The sequence below is a fragment of the Camponotus vicinus genome, unplaced genomic scaffold (assembly GCF_025532165.1).
Source record: "Camponotus vicinus isolate PSW18456_S1 unplaced genomic scaffold, iyCamVici1.0 SCAF_2, whole genome shotgun sequence".
NCBI classification, from domain to species: domain Eukaryota; kingdom Metazoa; phylum Arthropoda; class Insecta; order Hymenoptera; family Formicidae; genus Camponotus; species Camponotus vicinus.
The window spans coordinates 6,120,066-6,132,706 of record NW_028141956.1 but is presented as its reverse complement, the minus strand read 5'-3'; the positions used below and the strand labels follow the sequence as shown (position 1 = coordinate 6,132,706).

At 29.6% G+C, this 12,641-nt stretch overlaps 2 protein-coding genes across 2 annotated transcripts; one reads left to right on the top strand and one right to left on the bottom strand.

The window, feature by feature from the left end:
• Nucleotides 1–9: 9 nt before the first annotated feature.
• On the top strand, nucleotides 10–3,277 carry LOC145967291 (uncharacterized). Its single transcript, XM_083092038.1, is given in 9 exon segments — nucleotides 10–110; nucleotides 316–491; nucleotides 646–859; nucleotides 1,161–1,277; nucleotides 1,343–1,516; nucleotides 2,321–2,507; nucleotides 2,600–2,783; nucleotides 2,866–2,998; nucleotides 3,084–3,277. Coding segments are annotated over 8 exon segments (1,338 nt in total). The 5' UTR covers nucleotides 10–110; nucleotides 316–335; the 3' UTR covers nucleotides 3,257–3,277.
• Nucleotides 3,278–3,455: 178 nt separating this feature from the next.
• On the bottom strand, nucleotides 3,456–11,449 carry LOC145967282 (maestro heat-like repeat-containing protein family member 1). Its single transcript, XM_083092020.1, has 22 exons — nucleotides 10,931–11,449; nucleotides 10,661–10,806; nucleotides 10,379–10,587; nucleotides 10,087–10,253; nucleotides 9,725–10,016; nucleotides 9,368–9,577; nucleotides 9,114–9,204; nucleotides 8,887–9,036; nucleotides 8,666–8,809; nucleotides 8,298–8,596; nucleotides 7,692–8,217; nucleotides 7,406–7,563; nucleotides 6,700–6,784; nucleotides 6,433–6,620; nucleotides 6,101–6,356; nucleotides 5,797–5,974; nucleotides 5,499–5,692; nucleotides 5,050–5,427; nucleotides 4,667–4,978; nucleotides 4,245–4,595; nucleotides 3,990–4,159; nucleotides 3,456–3,843 (listed from the first exon to the last, which is right to left on the bottom strand). Exons 1-22 carry the CDS (start codon nucleotides 10,974–10,976, stop codon nucleotides 3,654–3,656), a joined length of 4,740 nt encoding a protein of 1,579 aa, XP_082948146.1. The 5' UTR covers nucleotides 10,977–11,449; the 3' UTR covers nucleotides 3,456–3,653.
• Between the last annotated feature and the right edge of the window lie 1,192 nt (nucleotides 11,450–12,641).

Genomic DNA, 12,641 nt, shown 5'->3' with positions numbered 1-12,641 from the left:
TGGCAGAGCATTTAATTGACCAATCAGAAAAAAAGCAAACTTTAATGACACACATGGCGTATTGTGATCAAATGATAAATATTGACAAAAGTGTCTTATAAAATACTCGAGTAATAATTATTAATTTATATTCTTGTTATTAGAAAAAAAATTTCCCTCTTAATTTAATTATAAGAATATATATACACATTCTGAGAGAGAAGTTGTATGAAATAAAAATATGATAAATATTCCAAGATAAATCAAGAAATGTGTTATATTTAATTATTTCTAACAAAAATCGGATAAATAATTCGAAAAATGATTTTTAATTAGGAACACTACACATTATCGTTATGGTGGAAGGAGCTGGATGTGGTGAATTGCAACAACTGGTCCAAGAAGAGGAATGCGAGGAACCCCTTAGTCATGGGGGAGAAGCTACTCCTCCATCAACACCAGCAAGATCTCAACGTCCCAGCAAAACTGAAGCACACAATTCCAATGTATCGGTACAGTACTTCATGTCAACACATAGTGCATTTAATATAATTTATAAATTGATATAGTAATAGCATATTAAAATACATATAAGGAAATACATAAAAAGAAAACACACACCCACTTATATTTTTATACATATATTTTTAAATAATATCTTTGCAGCAACAAATACTATGGGAAAATAACACACAAACATCACCAATTATCAGTAAAGGAAGCTCTGGTCAAGGGACAAGTCAAGGTTCTATGGTTTCCGGTCGACTCGCTAATACTTCAAGTTATACTGGCAATCAATCTCGGTTAACATATTTCAATGAAAAGGAGAAACAAAGGCCTATTCGACCGGATCCACCAAGAATCGCGAGACAGCACAAAGGTAATTGATGTTCCAGATTCAGGGAGTATATTTTATAAAAATATATCTGTTTTATTTTATTAATTTCTTGTTTTTTTCATTTTTTAATTCTTTTTTTGTATGTACTTGTCATATTTAATAAATATTCACACATATATTTCAAACTCTTTTTTTTTAAATCTTAGAAGTTTACAATTTTGTTGTACAAATAGATTTATATTTATTGTTATTTTTGTTGTACAATAGATTTATATTTAAGTTTTTTAAGTTTTATATTAAGTGCACATTTTTTCGATTCTGTTTTTGGCGTTGTTATATAAAGCTATGGTGTCATGCAAACACCATTGCTTTCTGTCAGAGGTTCCTGATGTTCGCCATATGGAACAAGCTTTGTTGCAATTACTGGAAGACTTTCACAGTGGGAATTTACGAGCATTTGGTTGGTATATGTATTTTCATCTAAACAGTAAAATGTTTAATAAGATTATTAATTATTTTTTTTAGGAAAAGATTGTAGTATGGAGCAGATGACAGAAATACGAGAACAACAAGAGCGTTTAGCCAGGCTACATTTTGAGCTTGGCCAACGACAAGAAGTGGGTGGAGAGCAATCGGGTCTTCGTCAATCGAGCGCAAATATGCGACATTTGCTTCATCGTCTCCAGCAATTAAGTATTTGTATAGAAAAGTTACACAGTAAATAATTATCATCTTATGGCAATATGGCATATTGTATAAAAAAATTCTTATATTTGAGATATATGGGCTTATACTGTTGAATACAATTTTTATGAAAAATACATTGTTGAGTAATATAATATATATGTACATATAGGTACATATATAATATTTTATATTGGTATATTCTAGAAAAATCGTAATCTTAAGTATGAATGTTGTATAAATGTATCATGTATATTTGTGAAAAGGAAGAAAAAATAATAACATAATGTAAGGAGAAAAGATTACGTGGGTAAATACGTAAGTTCATAATATTATATAATTATGCATATTTTTCATTTGTATTTCTATTAATTACATATATATGTAATTATGTATACGTGCATATACGTATACTTATTACTGTATGTAGATATTTACATATATATATATATATATGCAGATATTTACATATATATCTGTAAATATCTGCATGTCAATATTCAGAGTAATTAAAAACTAATTTCTAGACTTAATGAAAGCTAAAACAATTGCTATTTTTAAAGTTATGTTGATATTAAGTTCTATATGTCACGATGTTTAAATATTGCAATTATCGCTTTTCATTTACCGATTATGCAAATCATATATTCTCACAATTTGTAAAAATAATTATGTAAATGTGTTTGCACAAGAGAAAAAGAGATTTATATCTAAAATAGTTAATTTTAGATTAATCGAGAATTTCAAAAGCCTCTAGTTTTTCTGCTCTTTTTGTGAAATATTGAAGCAGATTGCTACAGAGCTTTTCGGGTTTTACAGAAAAAATGAAATCGGCAGCCTCGTCGCAACATATGATTACGATTTACGATACTTTGCAACGATTAAATTATGCAAAACGACCTGCATTCGATGCACTATGGGAACCGAAGGATATAGCCGGTATTGATGTAAAGGCGACAGAGAAAAGACGTATTCTTGGAGACGAATATTTGGAGAGCGTAATTAAGTAAAAATTATTAAATAATTTTGACATATGTACATTTGAATCTATATATATAAATTATTGGAATTCTCATCTTGTATCAATTAATGAATTAGAGAAAGGCCAAGAATATATATGTCGCCAAGTGTAAGTTTAGATAATGTACGAGACAAGGATAAAAGAGAACTAATGATTAATTTTATATACAAAACAACGGTAAATCAAGCAGCAAAAGAAGTTTGGAATGACTTTAAAGTGCAAGACTCTTGTTTATCGCATGTAGAAGAACTAGAAAAACCTGTATTATTTTATCATAGCAACTATTGTAAAATTTTCATGTAATTATTATATAACAATTAATAGATCTCGATATGATTTATAGTTAACTGATCAACGAATAATTGCTCATTTGCCAACGAGATTTCAAGGAATTTTTGCTAAAAATTGGGATAGTATGCAAAGTCGTTCTTTCCTTACGGATAATATCTGCTATGATAAAAAGAATAAACGAAAAAGTCAAATACATAAATGAAAGAAACAGTTTTCAATATTGTCCTTTTCATAAAGAAAGATTTTATATGATTAAGCAATAAAAAATAGTTTTTATAATCAACCAAGAACAGGTAGAAATATCAGAAAAAGAGCATGTTATAGGGAAATTAATAGATGAAAATAAATTAAATATTTTTTATGACAAATTGCCTTTATCGTATATAACACATAAATCTTATATTACATATGAATTATTTTTAGAAAAAGAACCAATAAATTAAAAGTTACAATTTTTCAACTCATTTATGAGTATGTGTCTTTTTACATGATTCTAATAAATTACATAATTATAATTAGGGATCAGCAAATATATTATAATGATGTATGTATAGATGTATATACATCTTATAAATACACATACACATATAAATATAAATATATATATATATATATATATATATATATATATATATTTATATTTATATGTACACACCTATATGTACATATATTCATTGTAAAATAAATTTATTTTTATAAATATATGTCATAACTATATTTTATATAAACAATATCACAATAAGAATAAAATTATATCCCTACAAAAATTTTGTAATTTAAAAGTAAGATGCAATTTTTAACTAGTGCAACAAATTATCGAATTACCATTATCCATACAAATTAATTCGTAAAGCAAAACGAGAGAGCTTGCGAAGCGCGTATTCTTACAATACTTTTTCTATCACGCAAAAGTTGCAACAATCTTTGTATGTCCTCAGGCTTCGGAGAGTTAAACAACCCTAAAAGCAGTGCAGATGTAGCTCTGATATGATCATTCTCCGATTTAGAATAGCCTCGAACAACAGCATTCCTTGTAACAAAAATGACAAAATTTATAGAATATATATATTTTGTGAAATTTATATTTTATGAAAATACATTGCATATATATATATATATATATATATATATATATATATATATATATATATATATATATATATATGTTATATCTACCTGAGTTCTTCCGCTCTCTGTGGAAATTCTTCCTTCAAACAATCTATCAAAACCTTCGAAAAAATCTCAAAATCAAACTTCCCTTCTGATTGCAAATTACTACATATCACATGCGACAATTTCTCATTCCGCAGAACAGACGTAATTTTACATAATGTCTCCTGTGTTGTCTGTCACATAAATAAGTATATCAAATATCCAAACGCTATAATATTTATTAATTTATTTTATAATACAATGCGATATAAAGCTTACCGTAACTACTATTGCATGTGAGTCTTCCAGTCTTATTATCAGGGATGGCAAACAACCCAGAAGATGATCGATCAAATCATCGTTCGGCAATGCAATTGACCTGTGCCAATTTGTAGCTATTGCGCCTAGAGCGCTTATGGCAGCGAGCCTCATTTCAAAATTTTCCTTTTCGATAAATGGTTTCAAAGCTAAGACAATTCGTGGACTTACAGGTCTCGTATATTGAACTGACAACAATATCGAGAGACCCCGCAACGATTCGAGTACCACTTCAGCGCTGCCTTCCCCGCCAGCAGTCTCTTCCAATCCAACGAGTAAAGCGTCCAAACAATTGTCAAAGTATTCGTTCATCTGAAAAACGGTCGTATATAAAAGACGTATGTATATGAGAATAAAATGGATTGAAAAAATCGATATTTTACCAGTCTCGAATCCAAATAAGCTATTCTAGCAAGTCCCATAATAGCGTGTTTTCGTACCAGAGGCGATGAATCGTTTTTACATTCGTGTAGGGTATTAATTGTGGTTTCCAGCCATATAACGTCGCCCACTTTGCCGATCAGTTCCGTATAAAACGTCACGGCGACCGCTCGTTGTATGGCTGTGGTACTGGTCACCAGATTACCCAACATTTGTGACATATTCAACAGATCCTCATTTCTGTTCGACATGCATTTAATCAATGTTTGTACAATCGATATTACGTTCTCCTCGGTTTGTATCTCGAAAGAAGTCTAAAATTTCATATTCACACCGTAAAATCGAGACAATCGCATATATAAATCGTCTATTCTCTAATACATACGGCGTTCACTAGCAAGCTGTATGCAACATTTGGTTGAATGATCATCAATACGTTAGTTATTATGGAATGCACTTCCGCGTACGGATTTATCTTCTGCGCTGCCCGATTCGGTACATATCCGTACTTCGTGTTTATCAATGATGCGGGAGTTTCAACATGTAGCCAGCCTGAGAGGTACTTAAGGAGATTCGATAATAATTCTGGCAAGTGTATTTCAATAAAGTCTCTCATACTCAGCGATTCCAGAAGAGATTTCAAGCCTACGATAGCTGCCAAAGATGGCAGAGACGCGGTATTATTTCTTCCAGAATTCACTGAATTCGTAACTTCACTGAATAAATTGCCAAATTCGAGTTTTACCAGTAGTAATTCCAAAGCCTAAAAAAATTATGTATGGATCTATATATATAATATAATATACGAATGTGTATTAGAAGATCGATACCTACTCGGCCTGCGAGAAAAAAGTCATTGCCGATTTCTCTCCAACATGATCTAGTACCTGAATCCAATGGTAACGGTTGTGATAAAAGATACTCGCCCACTTCTTCTGGATGGTGTTTCATCAGCGCTGATATAGCTATTAATGCAGTATACTTGCAGCCCAGATTTCCGATTTGTCTTATTTGCAAAATAATACTGTCTGCAACATACAGAAATTTTCATTAATAATATATCATAAAATTGAGTAAAATGACTCTCTTGATGAAATAGTAATTAATGACAAATAATTTGTGTTTTATGTACCGACTAAAGAAACATCGGTCCTAGATATCTCTGATCCTCTAATTTTAAAATGTTGCATAAGACCTACTCCTGCTATCAGGCATGCTTGTCCATTGAATAGTAAGCCACCAATCAATCCCTCTGCAAAACCAACTATCTCACCATTGGGAATTTTTTTTGATACCACATCAGCAAAATTCTGTTTGCAATAAAAAAAATTGTATCAAATTATACAATTTCTTTTTTTAACAATATTTTAATATATATAATATAATAAAATTAGCTGCATAATTAGTTGTAAAATAATTAAACTACACAAACTAACTTTTGCAGTTTCATAAGACAGCTCATCATCTTCAGTCAGTTCTCTCTTTATTTGTTCTATATCATTAATCGAAGCACTCTCAGATAATATCTGACGATGACGGGCTGCAATATCCAGAGAGAGAAATAGACAATCTACCACCAATGGTCTTAATTTGCAATCATCATCCGTGCACCAGCAGAAAATTTTCCCTATTAGTTGTCCAACATCCAATTTGCCACCTGGGTATGTATATTTTAAAGAATTATAATAGGACCTGTATATAAAAGATGAATCTGTTAATAATCAATTATAATGTACACATAGACAAGGGGATATGTTGTAATATTTACCGAAGCACTGTGTATAACACCGACAAAGTCGTTTTTCTTTCTATATTTGACTTGGACTGCATCCATGTAAATAATATATCAACCAGTTCAGCTAATGCGTCCGCTGAATCGGATACAATTTCACTAGATATAGCTGCTAATTCTTTTGTGACTTGTCGCATTATTTCTGGATTTAAATGACAAACAATCTAGCAAACAAAGATATTGATTAATCTCATTTCGATGATAATTATAAGTATATGATTATTATTATATTAATTTTAATACCTCTGAACTGGCACCGATCGTCTTATCCAATAATGCACTAAGAAAAATCCCTCTTTCTTCATCATTTAACATTGGCGATATACATCTATATGGAAATGTTTAAAAATATATTCTTATTGTATATTTATTTTTTTATGAAATGAATGATATTAAATAAAAGTTACCATAAGTTAAATAACAAACAGCAAACAAGAGTTAATGCAATAAGTGGAGTGCATAATTTATTATCTTAATTTATTACAATATTTTACTGTGTAAATGATTGTAAGATACAATTTTTTCATCCATTGGACGATTCGCATGTTTGCTTGATCATTCGATATTATAAACACAGAATTTTTTTTAATTCTATTTATTTTACACAATATTCTTCTATTTGACAATTATGTAATTCATTTTTATTTGACAATACAATTGCTTTATCTAATAACGTTTATTTTATTTATGTAAGCAATTCTTTTTGATAATATTATGATTTATTAGTCATTCCATTATATCTATTGTTAATATGCTGAAAATGGCGCGAAAAAAAAAGAAATAAAAAGACTGAAACGTTCGTTTTATATCTATTAAATTTATCCTATAATAAAATATGTGCTCCACTTACTATATTAGCTCTCATTTGCTACTTTTTATTTAACTTATGATTGCATTTTTATTTTATTATATATTTTTAAAAATAAATGTTATATTAAATGTTACATACATTAAAGAGTTTACTGCTTTCAATATCGCCGGGTAAAGTTGCAATGGTTTATATCCGGTTGATGTTTGCAAAATTCCTAATAAAGTAGCTAAAGCAGTAGTTTTTATGCGCAAACTTTTAAATTCGGGAAAGTTAGTAGGATGAACAGCATTGGCCACCTACGAATCAATAAACCAGTCAATATACGACGAGTAAAAAATATTTCACACTTGATATTATTGGTACTATTTTTCCATGTACAAGATTAAATTATTTAATAATTTATTAAAATTATAAATTAAATTACTTGTTCCAAAACTGACAGTCCTGCTTCTTTTGTAGATAATTCCTTACATTCGTTCAACTGTTTAACAGTCCACGGTAATACGTGCTTTTCAAATGCTGAGAAAAATTTTTGCGGATCCCCTCTCTGAGCGATTTCAGCATAGGATTGTAACAAACCTGCTTTTGCAGCTTCAGCAGTAGCGGCGGCTTTTGTGTCTTTCATTAAGCCCAATAGCTTTACGCGGACTTTCCTGGTGTCTTCGATGGTACAAAATTCCTCCATTAATTTCAATACGATAATCAAATGTCGTTTGGCGCAGATACCAACTGCTCGCGCGAATTTCTTGGTGGTGCTGTGAGAACGCGCAAGTTCGATGAGAAGAGTAATGTGAGCATTGTTATTGCATGTACATGCTAAAAACAAGGCTATATTCGGTATGCTTGCTTTTGAAACGAGTTCCTCAGCAATCTTGTTGCTCCACGATTCTCCTTCCAATTTCACACTTTCTTCCAACCACTTCACTATTTTCTTTTCCCAAATTAAATCTCTAAGTAATCAAGAAAGAAATTAAAGAAATCTCTTCTAATAATATATGCAAATCAAAAACTGATCTTTAAATATTATTACCGTTGCATGGAATCTTTCGCTTCTTTGAGACTATAAGAATTTGTTTGTTCATTTTGCAAACATTCTTGTGAAAATTCTAACAACTTTTCATCCCAGTAAGGTTTCACTTGATGTCCTATTAAAGGTGCTGCAGCTTTTAAAAAGGCCACTACTGCAAGTCGATTAGCCGGATCGTTTAATAATTCCAGACATCGGCCTAAAATTTTTGTGCCAGGAAAATCCCTCTTGTCTGTTAGAAAGTTTTCATTACGTATTATTTTTATCGCTAACGGAGTCAGTGAACGTAACACTGGTATAACCTGTGTATGAAAAAACCAATTAGAATTAGGCATTAATATACAACAAATATCTTGGACCATGTCACTTACAGATGCTACACAAGATGGATCTAGCAATGCATTTATTAAACACGGCCACAACCAAGACTCGACGCCATTGACTGTTGTTGCGAGTAAATGCAAAGCTGTGGAACATTCCTTCATGTTATCATCTTTCGTTTCACAATGCCACACCTATTTAATATAATAAGACAAAATTAATTCCTTTTAATTTTTTTATTTTTTTTTTAACTTCATCTTGCATTATTTACCATATAACGAATAAATTTAGCTCTCTGCGATGGTAGAAGAGGAATCGATTGTGCTACGAGTGCTGCTATGGCACTAACCATTTGCAGTGAATTGTCCTCTGCAAGAGATTCTTGCAGGCTTAATGCAATTCTTTGCATTGTTCCATCGTCCTAATAAAACGATACATACATACATACACATATATATATACTGTGGTGTTTGATAATAAAAATGTATATTTCTGTACCTTTTTTGGAAGAAAGTTTGTGAGATATTTTAGGATTACTAGAGCACGGGCACGTTGATTAGCAGTTGGTGACTTCAGTTGTTGCAAGATTCTGTAAAAAAACATGTGCAGCAAGTGATTATAATTTTTCCAATTTTGTATTTTGTTTATATTTATATTTGTGTTTATATTTATTGTTTATATTTATTTATATGTTTATATATTTTTTGTTTATAGTTACATTTATCAGCTAAACGCGAGAACATGCATATTACCTGTCAAGACCTTCTTCAGGGTATAAAATGACCAATGATTTGAAGCACTGTAGAACTTCGAAATGTGTAAGAACTGGGTGTTGAGAATATGATTCATAGGGGTTGATACTAACATATTCAAATAAAGTTTGATGTATGTATTCTATAGATGGACGAATTGCCTCTTTGTCACTTTCAGTCTTGATGCAATTTAAAAGTATAGCTAAAACTCTATTAAATATAATATTTGAATAAGAAAATAATTATTTTAAACTTAACATAAAATCCAGAGAAGTTATCCAAAGTAGAAAGAGAAAAAGAGAGAAACATCTAGTACAATCTATCAATAATAAACTTACTACAAAATATGAAACTCACTTTAACGAAGATAAACGTATACTTGATTTCTTAGAAAAATTTAAACATATGGGTAGCAATTTTATAATTCTCTCGCTATTCTTCTGCTCGGATAAAAGAATTATTATATAACCTAATGCATTTAAAATAGTTTGCATTGAATTAAAATCGCGAGTTGTTTTCAACCAATATTGCATTAAAAAGTCATAAATAAAGCAAATTTCTTCCTCAAACATTTGTTTGTTAATTTCTGGAACTAAGATCTCTTCACTCCTCGTATAATCATGTAAAGCCTCACAAAAGTTACTAATCACTGAAAATAAAGAACTTAATTGCATAGTTTTTATTAGTACTATCAAAAATATTGAGATATGTGTACTTACTGGAGCAAACTGCTTGTTTAAGAACTTCCTCGTGTATTTGAGTTAACATTGGTAACATAATAGTTAATATTATTTTTAAAAAAGACAACATCCCATATGGATTGGCTGCCACAAGCTTTCCTATTGTGGAAACTATTACAGCATTAGGAATTATTCCAGGTTCTAATCTACAAATATATTCATATTCTAAGATTATATGTCATATAATTTTTATATTATTTTCTTATAATTTTCTTTCTATCTCAAATACATTAATTTATATCTATGTGAGATTTAATGTTAGAGAGCATACTTAGACAAAAGTCCACCCATGGCTTGTATGCAATATATTTTACAAAGTTCAATTAACAACTGAGCTGCTTCATTCTCAGTTTCTCCTATTAGTTCATTCACTGCCACTTCAGCGAGAGATGATGCTAAATCTTGGTTTAAACTTGTCGCTGAATGTCTGCAGACATTGGACATTATGTTCAACAGAGATGCCATATGTTCCCTGGATATCTTTTTAAAACAATGAGAATTATACAATAATTGAATTATGCAATAACAATGTCTAATTATTATGAATATTAACCTTTTTATGCATTTCCCAAAAATAAATAGCAGTATGAATGACAATCTCTGGATTTTCCTTGCTTATTGTCTCAATCGATTTAATTATAGACTCCTTGACATCTGGATTTTTATCATCCAAACAATCCAACAGCACTCCAATTACAGCTAAAAATATTCTAGTCATTTATTGTTGCAAATATTTTTAAAAATATTATTTGATGGCAAAATAGTTTTTTAATTGTTAGTTGATAATTATTGATTGTCTAATAATATAATATTGTATGTTTACCTGGTAATTCAGAACTTTCAAAGCATTCTTCATGTTCTTCTTTCATATTGATAACAAATAAGCGTTACGCTTAGGAATGTTATATTTGTATAATAAAAGACTTTATATTTTTATCCACTTCAAACTTGTAACAAACAACTTGTCATCTATGCACAACACTTCATAGATTATTTACAGATTATTACTTATTTATTCATTAAGATCATCTTATATTACAACCTTCCACGATCGAATAATTTGGAAAACGTTGTACTAATATTTAACTTATTTAGCTGACTAAACAATTGTCACCTACACCTACAGTGTGTTATCTATGCATTATTATATCTATGTATATGAATTTAGCTTAATTTTTTAGAGATGTTTATATTACGAAGTATTTCAAGGACTTTGCTTTATATCACATGTAAAGTTGCGTTCAACAATCTATTTATTTTGATTGTCCAATCAGACTAAAAGAGGCTAAAAAGAGCAAAGACTTGTTCATCTTGATATATCAATTGAAAACTACTCCATTCGAATGGAGATTTTAGAATAAACCTAGCTCCATCGGAAAAAAAATTAAAAGACGAGTATGTCGATTGGCCGCAATGAACTCGATTAGGCGTCGTAGAATTGTCGTCAAGGGAGCTTTGAACAAGAATGCATGATAATAACCAAAACCTAATAATAAATTTTTGCATTGGAAAAAGATAAATTTGTTTATTTTTTTCAATTTCCATTCATATTTCAACTTGAAATTTGCATCGAGAGTATTTTGCGTTGCATTTATTGGTTACATATAGTTGATACAGGTGTTTAAAAATGATACATGGGATATGAATTGATATCAAAACACTGTAACGCTAACTTTCTTTTAAAGTGTGAAATGTGATCTCATTAAGATTGGACAGGAGACAGGAGAAAATAGAATTGTGTGTAAAGAAAAGAGATAAATAATATTAATTATTTTTCTTTCCTCTGAGGAAAAGTTTAAAAGGGTGATGTGCAGACCGAAAATAAATGCGCAAAACATCTTAAATATATATTTTTAATAATAAAAATATTTTCTTTTATTTATTTTTACATAGATTTTAATATAATCATGAAACTATGGAATATAAAATCCCTTGTCCTTTCTAATAATTGTCAAATCAATGATACTGAAAGAATCTAAATATATGTAAGAAAATAGCAATTTCAAATGCTATCAAATAATTGAAAACTATAAATTGATAACAACAAATGCTATTTATTAAAAAATTCAACAATATTTCATTTTTTAAATATTACTATGCATTTTTACATGTAAATAAAGTTAAATTATTGCGATAAGACTGTGTGATCGATGAGATGCGGAGACATGATATTGGAATATTTGAACATTTTTTTCTTTTGATATTATATAAGTTAGACTTAAACTGGGACTGGTGGCATAAGAGTCATTCCATTGCATTCTATAGCAATCTTGACACCAATTACAAAAAAGGCAATATTTTTCACTATCGACCTGTTAATACAAAACTAACATTAGTATAAAAATTATTTACATAATAACATATTAAAAATATTAATATATATAAATAATACATAATTATATATCCTCTATAAAAATGATAATTGATGAAACAGTTACAACATAGATATAAAGCATATGATTTTAGTTGAAGAAAATTTATGAAATTAATTTCATTTTAAAGTAATAATTATATTATTGACTTATAGTTTAGAA